This window comes from Anopheles gambiae, chromosome 3 (assembly GCF_943734735.2).
Source record: "Anopheles gambiae chromosome 3, idAnoGambNW_F1_1, whole genome shotgun sequence".
In the NCBI taxonomy this organism is placed as follows: Eukaryota; Metazoa; Arthropoda; class Insecta; order Diptera; family Culicidae; genus Anopheles; species Anopheles gambiae.
In genome coordinates this window covers 10,588,882-10,603,229 of record NC_064602.1, presented here as the reverse complement: position 1 = coordinate 10,603,229, position 14,348 = coordinate 10,588,882, and the positions used below count along the sequence as shown (strand labels likewise).

The window sequence follows — 14,348 nt, the reverse complement described above, 5'->3', positions numbered from 1 at the left end:
ACACAATAGCAACAATGAACGGCGATCGTTTTTCGCAAAGCCCCAAAGCACCATTCAAGCCAATCGTTCACGGCAGTGGATTAAATCATCAACACTTTTAGCGCGGCGGGACACAATCAACAGCACCCCAGCACCACCCCTACCGTGGCAAACCTCACGGGCCTCAATTCTCACTGATTAGCCCGACGACCGGACGCATTTCCCGTTTCCTCCCGTGCTCAACCGTGTATCGTGTTCCAGCTCCATCACGCTGATGAACATGTCACTGTCACCGGGTGATGACATTTCATCCCGGGAATTAGCTTCCAATTCCCTTGGTTTCATTTCGATTGAGCCAGCCATCAATTATCGTTCCGGCCTGCTGTGCTGTCGCCCCGGCACGTACCGAGGAATGGCCTGCTGTGAGTGTCAACAGTGCTGCAGGCGTTTAGCAAGCATGCTCCAGTACCAAACCCGAAGCACCTCTCTCGCTGAACAAACTGGTTCGAGGATCGTTTTTCGCAATTAGGACAAATGGACAAACCCAGGGTTCCCAGGGATCGAATATTATTTGCTCGTATTGTTTTCGACGCTCCCTCCACCCCAACACAGCAGGAGGACGACGATGGTCGCAGATGGTCGATTAGGGAGTTTACATACCATCTAGCAAATTACAAGTTAGCACCTGCTGGCAAACAGCGGTACTGCCAGAGCTGCAGGTTAGTGGCTAGCGATAGAGTATCAATTTGCCACAGTCACACAGATTCCGTTGAAAGGTCATTGAACTGTCTTGGTTGGGAAAAGAATGCGCTCCGTATATCTTCCCAATGGGTCTCGAAGGTGTGATCAGCAGGCGGTTGCAATGGTTGCTTGATGCGTCCATAGTTACCATCGCTTTATCTAGCCGCAAATGGCGATGGAAAAGCTGCCAAAATGAGACCGATAAAAAACCGACCAAAAGAGAGATTTCTATATTTCTCGCCTGCCAGATGTCCACGTACGCACCGCTACCCCAAAACCAGTGTCCATAACGTAGTCCCTAAAGAATATTACAGCAAAAAAAACCCTAAAAAGACCAATAAGAATCTCGTACAACATGTGTTTGACTTCACTGGATTTACCGGCAGTAAAAAAAGGGAAACATTGTTTTGATGATTATCTTCATCCCGCAAGCTATGGCTGTATCCGGAAGTCTGCGCTCAAGATATGCCTGCGGACACCGCTGCCCAAAAGTCCCACTCCCGCTTCTAATCTCCACTCTCAAGACACTCACGACCTTAGCACAAAAAGGGAAAACTGTCGGCGCAGTAAATCCGCAAACCAAATGCACGCTCGCCGTAATCTACAACGCAGTATAATACACGCACAAGGGTAACTTCATCGTAGCTGTGGTTGTGGCTCTTCTATCCGACTACTTCAAACATGCGAATTGAGCTGCTCCGACACAGTCCCATGCAATAACGTTGGCCGGCTAGGGAGGACCGTAAATGGGAAAACTTATTAGACTGTGACATACTTTCTCCTTACGATTAGGTGCCGGCTTCTTGAAGTTTTACGCACTGGGAAAGAAAAGGAACTCGTACGCGTACGCACACTCAACTCAAGCTTCAAGACGCAAAGGAGTCGATTGTAGTCGTCCGTCGACCTACCCCTTTGCGTACTCGTATCCTGCTGCTGGGAAGAGCAATTGCGTCAACGCCGGAAAGCCGCTGAGATGGCTTGGGACTTTGGGCTTATTTATTTTAGTGAGAAGGACTGCGAGTACACACACACGGACGCGGAGGGTCGTAATAAATGATCTACCATTACAGCCCAACAACAACGGCAGTACACTCCTCGGTTCTTTCCGCTTCCACGCTGGCCGTTAGAATGTGTAATAGAGAACGCAACCACTTTCACGCTGGGAGTGTTTTTTGTTGTTGTTTGCTTCTTCTCATTCTACACCGACCAACGCTATCACCAGCTCCATATGTAAACTTACGCTAGAAATCATTTCATATCACAATACAAATTACATTCATTCTTTGCCACATTTTTCATCTTGCGTTGTGCCATTTTTACTTCTCTTCTTTTCCCTCTCTCTCTCTCTCTCTCTCTTTCTCTCTTTCTCTCTCTTACCCTCCTATTTACAACTCTTTCGTTTCGCAGCACGAGAAAAGAACGTTGCCCGCTTAACGACGTACGCCAAAGCGAAACGATGCGCCGCTTTGCGCTACGCAAACAAAATTTCATTACTTCATTATGGCGAAAATCTATGCTTAATGTGTGTGTCTGGCTGCTCACCGAAACGGAGGGGTTTGCTTGGGCAAACTTACTTTTATTGCTACACAGTGCTGTGCTGGGGCTTCCCAGTGGTGGAATGCACTAAGCGAATTTGGTTTGCTAATGGTCAGGGCTCGCCGCCGCTTGCGTGAAGAGGGAAAAAAGGCAAACCTTACCTTACAAGCGGTCCTGTGCTGGAAGGATTCGCTACCATCTTCCCGTCCGATCACGTAAGTACGCTAAATATCACTTTGAGCGCTTACGTGACCGTAATGTCGATTTTCTGATCTTCTGAGCCGGTCGGTTCTTGCACACTTGTCGATAAGCAACACGCAACCTAAGGTAAAGGTATTTGCCCCAGCCCAGTTCGGGCACATTCTTTCACGTGTGGCAATGCCACGTAATGCACCCGAAGACCCCACGCATCACCAGATTCGGAGGGAATACCTTTTACCCGCCATAAGATAATATCGCAACCACGCGAGTGTGTGTGTCGTGTTTCGATCGGAAATTGATTAACAACCGGGTGTGCCTACACGCACTTTGGTAACATATTTTACCCCAAAAACTCATCCAAACACGTCCACTAAATGACCATATTTTTGTGTTGCTCTCTCTCTCTCCCTGTATGCATAAAATGTAATAAAATGTTGCCTTCTCTGTCGTGGTTCGTGGAAACATTCACACAGACTTTCGAATTCAAATCGATTGGTTATCTCGCGAAAGCATCTATCGATACAATCGATCGTGACCAGCCTACCGAAAACAGCTTCGAGCTTTCCGTAATCCACACTGTAAGCCCACACACACACACACACACAGACACACACACACACACACACACACACACACACAGACACTCTCGTGCCCGCTTATTAAATGCTAACAAATTGAGCCGTCACATCAACGGGCAAGGTGTGTTGGAATTCGCAACGACCGTTGTGCACGTGTGTTTTGCAATGCTCATCCCAGTAGGCGGTAATTTCCCATCTCGAGCTGTCAAAATACGCGCCCAAAGAAAACAACTAATTATTGTAGCAGACGATGACTTGCCACCAGGGGAGCACCAGTGGGAACAAACATGGATCAAACTGGACTGACGGCTTCGGAGAAAATTACCCTGTTCAGTGCGTGGGGCTTAATTCGCAAGGATTTGGACGTACACGGGCGAAATGTGCTGTTGCTGTAAGTAAATGCCGCTGTTCTTTTTTGATTGACAGTTTCCCATCGCGCTAATACGCCGCCTAACATTGCACCCCCCAAACCCCACAGGCTGTTCCACAAACATCCGCGCTACATTGCGTACTTCGATTTCACGGACGATCCCAACGCCCAATCGCTGGTAGACAACAAATCGCTCTACGATCAGGCGATACACGTGTTCAAGGCGGTCGGTGCGCTCATCGAGTACGGTTTCAAGGATCCGGTGCTGTTCGATGCGACGCTGAGAAAGATCACCCGCCGGCACAAGGATCGTCCCGTCTATACCGAGGACATTCTCACGATTGGTGAGGTATTGCTGAACTATCTGGAGCAGGCGCTGGGGCGCCAAATGTCCGACTTGCTGCCCGATGCGTTCTGGAAGCTTTTCCAAACGATCGCCGGTAGGTTTCCGGCCACCCCTAAGACTCCCATTGCGGACGAGGGCGGCGATGATGCAAACGATCCACAGCCAACAACGAGCCAACAGCAAGATGGGGCATCGGACGCACCTTGAAACTGACTGGTAAGTTTTATAATAAAGTCAACGTTCTTGGAAAAAGGTTTGGTTCCGCGGATTTAACGCCGACGCGCTTTCTCCCATTCTCCCCACGCGGGTTAGGCAAGTCAGATTCGAAGGTATTTTAGATTTTTGTTTCCCCCGTAAGTACCTTCAGGAAATTACCGCTGAGTGGAAGTTACTTTCGCGTGCCACAAGAAATGACGAGAATTTATTAAAAGCATCCTCAAGCATGGCAGGTGGAGAGCGAGATTCCAGGAAAGCCGATTTCGTCGAATCCGCTTCAATATGCTAACGAGCCAATTAACTGGCCGGGCGGGGGCGGACGCTGGAATGGAGCTTGCGCTTCATGCAAATTAAAATATGTCCGGCCGTAGCCGAATCAATTGTTTCGTGGAAAATGAACCCGAATCTGACGCCCGTCGGACGGACCAGTGAGAAAATACCTCCGAGGCTACTTCGATTGATTGTTTGCGAAGGTGTGAAAACAATGCGTTGTGGGCTGGGGCCGTTTCAAATTCAAGTTTCGGTGAGATTGAACTGGTGCTTTGCTAACCGGTTTGCATACTTTCGGGCGTTTTCTGTTGGACAGAATAGCTTAAATTTCCCCTACAGTTATGCAAACCGCGTAGCAAAAATAGATTTATTGTCCATTTTCTCTTCCATTTTTGTTAAAACGGATATCAAATTCAAGCTCAGACGAAAAGCTATTAAAACTTCTGGCATCTTAAATTTCTTGCTTTCATTACTCAATCAACAGCACAGAATTGAATTACAATGTAGCTCCAACTCCAAGTGGGGGCGATGCAAAAAAATATTACCAACCAACTAACACACACCGACCAGACTCCCGGTGGAGCATTAGCACAGAACAATGTGAAAGATTGCAGCGTCTCATAATTCCAAACCAAACGCTGCAAAAAAAATGCAGCGCATCCAGATGAACTACTTCACAGACCCAATTAAAGTTGGTAACAGGAGCTGCCTGCGCTTAAACTCTTCCCCACTGAGCTGACCACTGCACCAAGCAGCACATCGCCGGGAGGGACACGGCAAAGAAACAAACTAATAATGAGAAGGAAAACAACTCGTCCTGCGAGAAGAAAGAGAAGCAAAAAAAAAAAGACACAAAAACACACTCACAGAGGAAAAGGGAATTCCTGTTGGAAAAAGTTTCGTGTAAGAAAAATTCCTGACTTCGGCGGTTCACTCCCTGCTCGAGAAGGATTTACTGTTTTCTCTTTCAATGTTCTTGGGAGTTTGCCGTCCCTGTTTTTTTTCTTTTCTTTTGCTGTTCGACCATTTCTCGATGATATTTGATGCGCTGAACGATGATTTATACCTTAATTGGGGTGCTTTGCGTGGTCGGAAAAGCAATTTATCAAAGCTTACCCATTCTGCCTTCACTCCCCTCTCCGCCAGAGTAACTGAAACCATTTGCCCGTTGGGCTTTAGTCACTGGATGCTGGATGGAACCTTTTTCCCCCGTATGTGACTTGTGTCAGTGAACGAACTGTCTATTTGGGGTACGTTTTTCCACGCGCGTGTGTGTGTATGTGCGTGTGTGTGTGCTATCGCAAAGACGACACGAAACGTGGGGTTAATGAACTTTACCCAACACCAGTTTTTCACGCTCGCACGATTCTGCGGTTCGCTCCACAGTGGCAACAAATTCGGAAGTGATTGGAATTTCAATTAGAGTAACGTTTGTCGCGCTTGTAAATGGGACGGTAGCGGGGTGATTTCCCCCCACACTCTTGGTGGTGAATTTCCATTTGTGGAATGAGATTGTGGCTTCGACATACTTAAGCGTTGTTGGGCGGCAGCAATCAAACGCGATCAATAAATTAATTGCGGTCCGACAGTTAAGTGGTTGTAGCGTTCGTGTTCGTGAATAATTACAGTGCTGGGAAGGGGGCGGTAGCATTATTTTATAATAATTTTATGATAGTTGTTCGATATTTTGATAACAGCATTGAACAGATTCTTCAAAATTAATTTTCGAGTTAAATAATCTCGATCTTGTTAAAACAAATCATCGAAGAAATCACCCACCAGCTCCCAGATATCCTGCAAACTACAAACTTACTTCGCAAAGATAAGATAAACAAACAGGCAAAATTCAACCACAACCACCATCATCTCCCTTGTTGCAGCAAGGGACCTCATCAAACGCGAAATGGAAATTGTTCGTAGAATATTTGAATCTGTTACGTCAACAATTTTCACCACGCCCGAGCCACGGCCGATAAAACTTCCTCAAACCACTTGTCACCGCCATTTGTCTTGGGCAGCGGCCATCTCACCACACTGTTAAACCACTCGTCGGCAACCATGCAAACCCTCCAGAGGGGGGAGGAGGGTGAACGGAAGGGTTGTGTGAAAAGGACACCCGGGAGGCACATCAAAACTTCGCTTCCGAGTAAGGTGTGGAAAACTTCAACCAGGTAAGCCTTCCACACACACGTACACCCTTTTGCGCCCCCTTCAAGTGAGCTTAAATGGTGAGTTTCTTCCCGAAAGTTGTTTTTTTCGGTTTCGTTCCCCGCTGAAACTAAACGTTCTTCACGACCACACTCATCAAGAGGATATGGTTGAATGGGTGACACACACACACACGAAACTATCCCCGAACACCAGGCAATCGTGACGGGTTTGGTGAGCACTAGATGGTCACTCGCAAGCGACCGTCCTCTAGAAATGTTTGAAGCGCAAAAGTTTGTGTTTTTTTTGTATTTATCACCAAAAAAAAACATTACACCAACCATTGGCACCCATATTTTCCTCCTTTTTTCCCACGTCACAGACAAAAAAGGGAGATAAAATTTAACATAATTTTCTGCACGACACATCCGGCGTTCCTTTGGCCCGGCCCAGAGATTCTGCAAACCAGCGCAAAAACGCATCGTTTGGTGGTGTTTTTTTCTTGCATCCTGTTGGAAAGTGCTTTAGACACAATCGCACACACCCAACAAAAAAAACAGACCGCTGAGCTCTCTGAGGAATCGGAAGCTTCTTTGAAGCTCTGCTTCCAGTGCCTTCATTTTCTGTCACTTTCAATGACGCTTAATTACTTATGCAAACAAAATCCTTCCCAGCCAGCCAGCCAGCCTCGGATCGCACGGAGCAGAAGATCGACCGACCGTTACCGTAAACTTTGCCAGTACGCGCGAAGAGGACACTGTCAGTCGGGCAGGCGAGTTCACGCGAGATGTCTTTACTCATCTATATAGCTGGCCGAGACCGGAGGGTACGGAGCGGAAGGAAAAGTTCGCTTACGCTCGAACGCGTTTGCCGAAAATGTGCTACCAAAGCTTTAAAATTCCTTCCTTTGTCTATCCCATTCGGTGTATGGTTTTGTATGTGTGTGTGTGTGTGTGCCCGGGAAGACAAGCGAAGGGTGCTTGAATAATTTCCCCCTCCTCAAAATTACATCCTCTTCGGGAACGGGGAGCGGTAAGCTCTTGAACGTCGGTACCAAAAGCCCTCGGAATGGTTGTTATGGTTACGGCAGTGGCTTTGTGCTTCTGGCCGAAACTTCAGTGTGCTATAAATTTGTCTAGAGGCTTTGTGGAATGGGTTTTTGGGGTCTTGTTTGGGTGGTTATTCTTATTGTTAAGTTTGTCACGGAATGAATTCTCCTTAAATATACCTCAGCCAATGAAAAGCTAAATATATCGGAAAGGCTTAAAGTCTCTATAGCAATCATTTAATTACAACTGTGTTTTGTGTTTGATCCTCATTAGTTTTTAACAGTCCTCATCACTGTGATTTCGTTGTTACTTAGAATGTGAAATATTAAAACCGTTTGTAGGCCAAAAACACATTTTTCCAATGAATCTCTTAACTAATTCAAAATTTCCAAAATGTATGCAATCCACCCTGCAAAGCGCCTTAATTTATGCAATCTCCACAATCCTCGTCTATCCAATTACTCTAAAAATCAATCACTTTCCCAGTAGCTTCTTTCGCATCAACACCGAAGTGTTTACTCTTCAGATTATTGTATCTTAAAACAATTCGATTTAAGCCATTCCAATTAAATTGCTTTTCCAAACACAATTTTCCAAATTACATAGAAAAACAATAATCCAACAAATTTTCCAGTTCGATCTCACACATCAATCAGCCGTCCGAAGGTAAGCCTTGCCTAAGGGTCGCTTTAATTTATTACCTTACTTCCATCGCTTCCAGAAAAAAAGAGCAAAAAAGGGCCCATCGCCCCTTCCAACCATACCCTCGAGACATCGTACGCAGCACCGTTGGCGTGTAATCAGGCCCGGAATTGATAATCAACCTCGCTGTACGCTGTAACGCAATGCGTACACGTGACGATCATTTTCCATCGCCCAAACACACACACACACACGCGCCCGTCGACTCGAAGTGCAACAACACCCTCGCAACGAGCCGACGCTTTCGTTAGGCTAAAACAAAACGGGCAAAAAATAAGCAGTCAGTCCCAAAACGCCAATCCGGAAAAGTGCGCAAACAAGATAATTAATCTTATTTCCAATTTTCATGCCCGCGCGTCCCATCATGGCCCTGGGATTGCATGCATGGGGAGAGGATTTGGGAGGACCCAAAAAAACAAAAGCCTGAAAATGTAGAATAATTTCGACGGAGATGTTAAAAATAGAGCTCGCACACACAAGCACACACAATTCCCATGTTTGCACCCGAGCATTAGGCAAAAATGTGGTTGTTAGCATTTGCATGGGGAAAGGAATGTGTCCGAAGCATGTGCGTGTATTTAACGTCGTAAATCTTAATTGTCGTAATGACAGCGGCACGCAGGGAACCATTGGTATGGTAATTGTGCTCTACTTCTGCGATGGATTTAATTCATCCCCGTTTGCAGTCCATTCATTGCCACATAATGAGAGTCATTCATGTGAAGCGCCAGTTCTTGCCAGTTCGGCACGGAAGATGACTTTGCTTGGCGCCTGCACCTTAAGCTGCTGGTCTTTCCACATCTCGATAAGCGGACGATGAGCCAGCAGCTTTCGGACTTTCGGAGCTCGACGCTAGTAGTTGGCTAGTTAATTCTTGTTCACCAAATCATTACTGCGTCTTGCACCATTCACACAGTAACAAACCACACAGTGTACGTGGCACCCAAAATCAAATCTCATTCCCGTGCCCAATCTTCCTAGTCCGCAGTGGAGGAGGAAAAATCTAATTCCATTCTCATAATGTTTTATCGCTTCATTTTCTTGCCGAATCTCGACTCAATCCGCAGCACACGATTTAGCATGAGAAGGCGAAAGTTCCTGTTCGACTGCCAACCATCCAACTGTATACGATAAGCTTTCTCTCTCTCTTCATCTCTCTCTCTGTCTCTCTATTTCTGTCTCTCTCTCTGTCTCTCTTTAGCCTTCTCGGTAGTAATCTTCAGCGCACACGAATGGATTTGAAGGTGCCAAAACTGGTGGGATAATCTTCCGAGCCAGACGCTAATATTAATTGAATTTTGCAGCTTTCCTCCATTCACAGACTTTTACTTTTTTCCTTCTATAACAATCGATAATGTGTGTGAGTTGAGTAAAAAAAAGGGCACGATTACACGAGACAATGATAACTCGCCCTAGATCGTTTCGTTCGCTTCACGGGGAAGGGCTGACAGAACACCCCTTGGGCGAAATACATTACACAGCCATCGAATGGAAATGCAACGGTTCTTTGTTGTCTCAAACTGTGCAGCTGTCACTCGACCGCTTCGATGACTGCCTGCCACCGACACCGAGATAGGTCAGGTCCGTCCAGTCGATCGCAGCCGTCGGCATGAACCTGCGCGCTATTTATGCGTTTTATGCGTCCCGTCTACACACGTCTTCGATTTTGTGCCATTTGCCCCCAGCGAGATGAAAAACGTGAATGAAATTGTTCCACGAGGCGACGCGAAAAGAAACTGAATCGTCTGCACGATCTGCCACTTGCTAACTTGCATTGCTTTTTTCGATAGGATGAAACTGCATCCAGCATACTCGCGTGACACCGGGCGGACAATTGTGGGCATGCACTTCATCAAACGAATGTACGAATCTACGAAGAGAGAGAGAGAAACAAGAAACAAACGACCAGCATTCCTGACAAGTTTGGCGATGCGCTGCCCGGAATGTGAAATAGAGCCGTCACAGACTGTCGCAAACGTAGACCTTCCCTCCCCCCGGCGGAATGCTGTTTATGACGCTTTGCCTTGTTTTTCTCTTTCGCCCAAATCGTATCAAAATCGCAAGCTGTGCCCCACAACACACAAGATGACTTCATTCGGGCGCGACTTCTTGTTTGTCATTGCAGCGCAAATCACGTTTCAATCCATTGTGTTTTGGGTCGCGTACAGAGCAAAGCGTACGCGAGTAATGCGCATAAAAGCTACGGCGATTTTGTTCCCTCTCTTCTTTTTTTTTTGCTTACTCTTTTCAAAGCTTCATCTTGCTAATGGGTGCTGCCAGCTGGAGGGATCATTTCGTTGTGCTCGTTTACATCGCACTTTTTTGTTGGTTCATTGGTAATGATTTATGTTTATGATGGGAAAATTATGAAACTCAATTCTCGGGGAAATTGGTATGATTTATATCAGTTTAAATAAGAGAAAATTGTGTAGCTATTTTTCCTTGCCGGTTTTTTAATGTTTACGCCTAAATGTATGCAATATTTAAGTTGTAAAGTCAACACTTATTTTATCTTTAGTTCGTAAACCCCTTTAATAATTTTGTTTAAGTACGAAAGCATTTTGATAAGAAGGATTCGATGAAATTGCTCTTAAGACTGTCCCATTTAGTACTTAAGCAGTATTTGTTTAACTCATTGCATAACTTTAGGCGCAAACTTTCACTTGAAGCTATAGAGATAGTAATAGGAGAATCGTTTCTAAGCATGCCAAATCACAACAAAGCAATTCTAGTCTTGTTTTCAATTAATTAACGATTAAGAGATTTTCTCTGACACACCTGATCAATTTATGCAGAACTGAACAATTAAATGTTAATGCTTAGCAAACACCCGAAAGCTTAACTTCTCCCTCCGAATGCTAGCCTTTCTGCAGAATCACACACACACGCAAAATTAACCAGCTCAAAACCCAAAACACTAATTACACATTCACTTGCCATCCGAAAATGGCATTCGGGTCTGGTGCCTTCATTGTCAAACAGTAAGCCACGTACAAGCTGTTTCCTGTTCGTACTACACGAGCGCAAATTTTCAATTATAATCCATCTCATCCATCATGATCAAGAGCACCCGAGACAGTGCCGCCTGTATGTGTGTGTGAGTGAGTATGTGTGTCTGTCTGCTGTAAACGCACCAGCCACTTGAGCCCCTTTTGACTCGCTCTAATACTCATCACATTGTGCTCACATAACCGCCATCGTAACCTGCAGCACCGGCCACAGCGAAGAAGTTGGTCGAGCATAAAGCTTCCCCCAAACACCATCTCCTACAAAAACACACACTCACACACACAGACCCCTTTCTAAAAGAACTTCGTAACTCGAGCACCCTTTACTGAAAGCGAGCGAAAAAGCTCCAAAAGCGCTACCACCAAAAGCATACGCTGCTGCTTCATATTATCAAACCCATCAGCAGCATCTTTTCGAGAGACTGTGCACTCTCCCCCCCATTGCAAGTGGTACTACGCTGCTCGAAATGCAATTCATTACGTAAACTCTCATCCGTCTCAAGCCGGGCACCGTATTCGCTAGGTTCAAGATTCCCAGTATGTTGCAACGCAATGCTACTTCCAGCTCCACCGTACGGGCTGTGCTTCAGGCTGTTTAGTACGTGTTGTTACCGAATATATTGCACGGTGTGTGCATCCCCAGATGTGTGTGTGTGCGGACACTGCCCAAAGCTGGCAGGTATTATTCGAGTTTAAACACTTAAACATTGCCACAGGGCTCACACTGGAAGGTGCGAAAATGGCAGGGCTACACGACAGCACACAAACACACACTGTCCGAAGGCGAGAGAAAGAAGATACATTGCAGGTGTGAACGAGTCCACCGCTAGCTTATTCTTCGCATGGAAGTGGATTGACATTTCCCTTCGAGCGTTCTCAACCTGTCAAAATTGATCCCTTCCTGTGTGTTCCGATGCAGCTTTTGTGTGTGCTTACCCATGTACCCAACACAGCTCGCAGTACAATTTCAATCACTAGCAAAGGAAGCAGCTTCTGTAGTGGTCCCTGTACCCTCCCTGAAGAGGGACTGTTTCTGTATCGTCCATTTGTGCAGAACGGTGTGGCCCATTATTCGACTACAAACAGTGCTGCAACAACCCGGCAAGCTGTGAAATGCCCCACCGGGCAACAACGGGTGTCCTGCGGGACAAAACACCACAACCATAGCTACCATGGGTTCCCGTATACAGGAGTGTGTACAGCCTGCTTAGCTGCAATAATGTGTTCAGTTCATTCGGTGTGTTCCTGTGCTCCGTGTGTTGTGCGGGTACTCCGACAGGTGCTCCGACAAGCACGATGGACATCCCTTGAGCGTCTGTTAACAATTGAATTACTGCTTGGAAATCCACCCACTCCGTGTCGGTTGGTGGTTTCGCTTCTTCTCGCCAGCTCAACAGCACTCATATCGCACTCCCCGCTTCCCCGGCAAAGGTGTCAAACGGGAGCTTTGCGCCCGTAGTATCGTCGCAACTTACCTTAACCTTACGTCCACGGCGTGCCGCTATGGACCGTGACTGGCGCCGTATCGCCTCCAGTAGTGCCGCCTGCTGTGAAACGCTTTCAGCACACGAAAAACAGCATCCACTCGTCCAGTGGCTGACAGCGCGCCGTTATTCGCCCTCCTTTTTCCTTCCTCACACGGTTCGGATTTAAGCTGCAACCCTCACGTACTTACACACACACACACAAACACATGTACAAAACACTCCACAAACACACATACACTACACACTTTTTGGTACGTGTCCAAACGGATCTCACTTTCTACGAGTGCGGCCGGTGTCTGTCTACCTGTAACGATATGCGAGCGACGGCGTGACGACTTTTGCGCTTCACCCGGCGACGTTCTTTGCGTAACCTTCTGTCACCGGGGCGTGCAGTGCACGTGTGGATTAGAAAGGTAGACCCAAACCAAATGTGCTTTCATTGCTGCTTACAAGACACAGGACACACGATTTGAACAGGGGATAATATGCATATTCGCGGGAAAGAAGTATCAGCAACCCAAATCAGCTCAACATCAGCGAAGCTCAATGTGAAATTTATTTCACCAACACGAACCTTAACCTTGAGCAACGGCTTACTGACTGCTGGGCACAAACCGCGGCAAGTGATCGTAAGCTGATTGGGGTAATCTTCTCACCCCCACGGGAGATGAAAAAACCGGTTTTAAGGGCTACATGTCTGTGGCTGAATGTGGAAGCTTTTTTATTCCCTGAGACCATGATGTGTAGGCTTTTTCATTTTACTAAGGATTTTCTGAGGGTCGTAGGACAACTGTTATCAGTGACAAAAAAGAATACAAATATTGGTATGACAGCTTGCAATCTAAAGGCATTATTGAAATTACAAGCTTCAAAGGAAATATGGGGCTTGTCACAAAATGTTGCAAATTAAGGCGCTTTATCACAGCCAATTATTTAAAGTTTTTTTTCTTATTTGTTTACCACCCCCAATGTTATTCTAAGTAGAACACTTTAGAGCACAGAATCGTAATTCTTCAATGTCTCATATCAATTGATTAGAAAGGTGAAAGAAAACAGCTACAAAACGTCAACTGTTCTTTTGATTCCTTTACGATTTCCGTAACGATGTTGATAAACCTTATTATGGCGAGCTTTTTTCTTCCTTCCCACCTCGCCCAATTCTTAAATTCACAAAAGCACTTGCTTAAATTAATCAACGCATGCAATGAAATTGCCCAAAAGCTCTCTTAAATTCGTTACTTCTTCTTTGATGTAGACGACACTCAACGGTCAGTTGCAGTTTTCGGGTGAGAGGTTTGTGTTTGTGCTTCCATTCCTAAAACCCAACCAGAAAGATCATCCTTTTTTCTCTCTCTCTCTCTCTCTCTCGTCCCATTTGCCCATTGGTTGAATTAAAAAAAAAACACTCAAAAAATGTTTCTTTGCCGCCTGGTTTGCTGCCCGGGGAAATCCAATTTGGTCAAAAATTTAGAAACATTCTTTTCAACTTTCAACAGCCCGCACACGCTGTCCGAGACGCTGGCGTCGGCCCCGGTTGGTTGGCCCATTATTCAATCATAAACTCATTTTCAACGTTGCCTTCTCTTTCTTGCTGCTTTTTCTGTGGAATACTTTCTTATGTCCCTTTCTTTGCTACGCCTTTTCGTTGTCGTCTTGTAGAAGATAAGGAAGGACACACGCACACACACACTCGTTCGTTGGATATTCATTTTTCATC

General features: G+C 45.9%; 2 protein-coding genes across 10 annotated transcripts in view; one reads left to right on the top strand and one right to left on the bottom strand.

The window, feature by feature from the left end:
• LOC1277541 (transient receptor potential-gamma protein) overlaps positions 1-14,348 on the bottom strand; it is a 73,144-nt gene that overhangs the window by 27,925 nt on the left and 30,871 nt on the right. For all 8 annotated transcript variants that reach the window (XM_061656391.1, XM_061656388.1, XM_061656387.1 and 5 more), the window contains one exon: positions 12,620-12,935. The gene's annotated coding sequence lies outside the window, so the exon portion shown is untranslated. The remainder of the gene's footprint in view (positions 1-12,619; positions 12,936-14,348) is intronic.
• Positions 3,105-10,016, top strand: LOC3291714 (uncharacterized). 2 transcript variants are annotated; one of them, XM_061656396.1, is made up of 3 exons: positions 3,105-3,426; positions 3,514-3,967; positions 9,927-10,016. In XM_061656396.1, exons 1-2 carry the CDS (start codon positions 3,323-3,325, stop codon positions 3,956-3,958), a joined length of 549 nt encoding a protein of 182 aa, XP_061512380.1. In that variant the 5' UTR covers positions 3,105-3,322; the 3' UTR covers positions 3,959-3,967; positions 9,927-10,016. The 2 variants fall into 2 exon arrangements, with proteins under 2 accessions (XP_061512380.1, XP_555006.2); XM_555006.3 differs by lacking the exon at positions 9,927-10,016 and adding an exon at positions 4,064-4,255.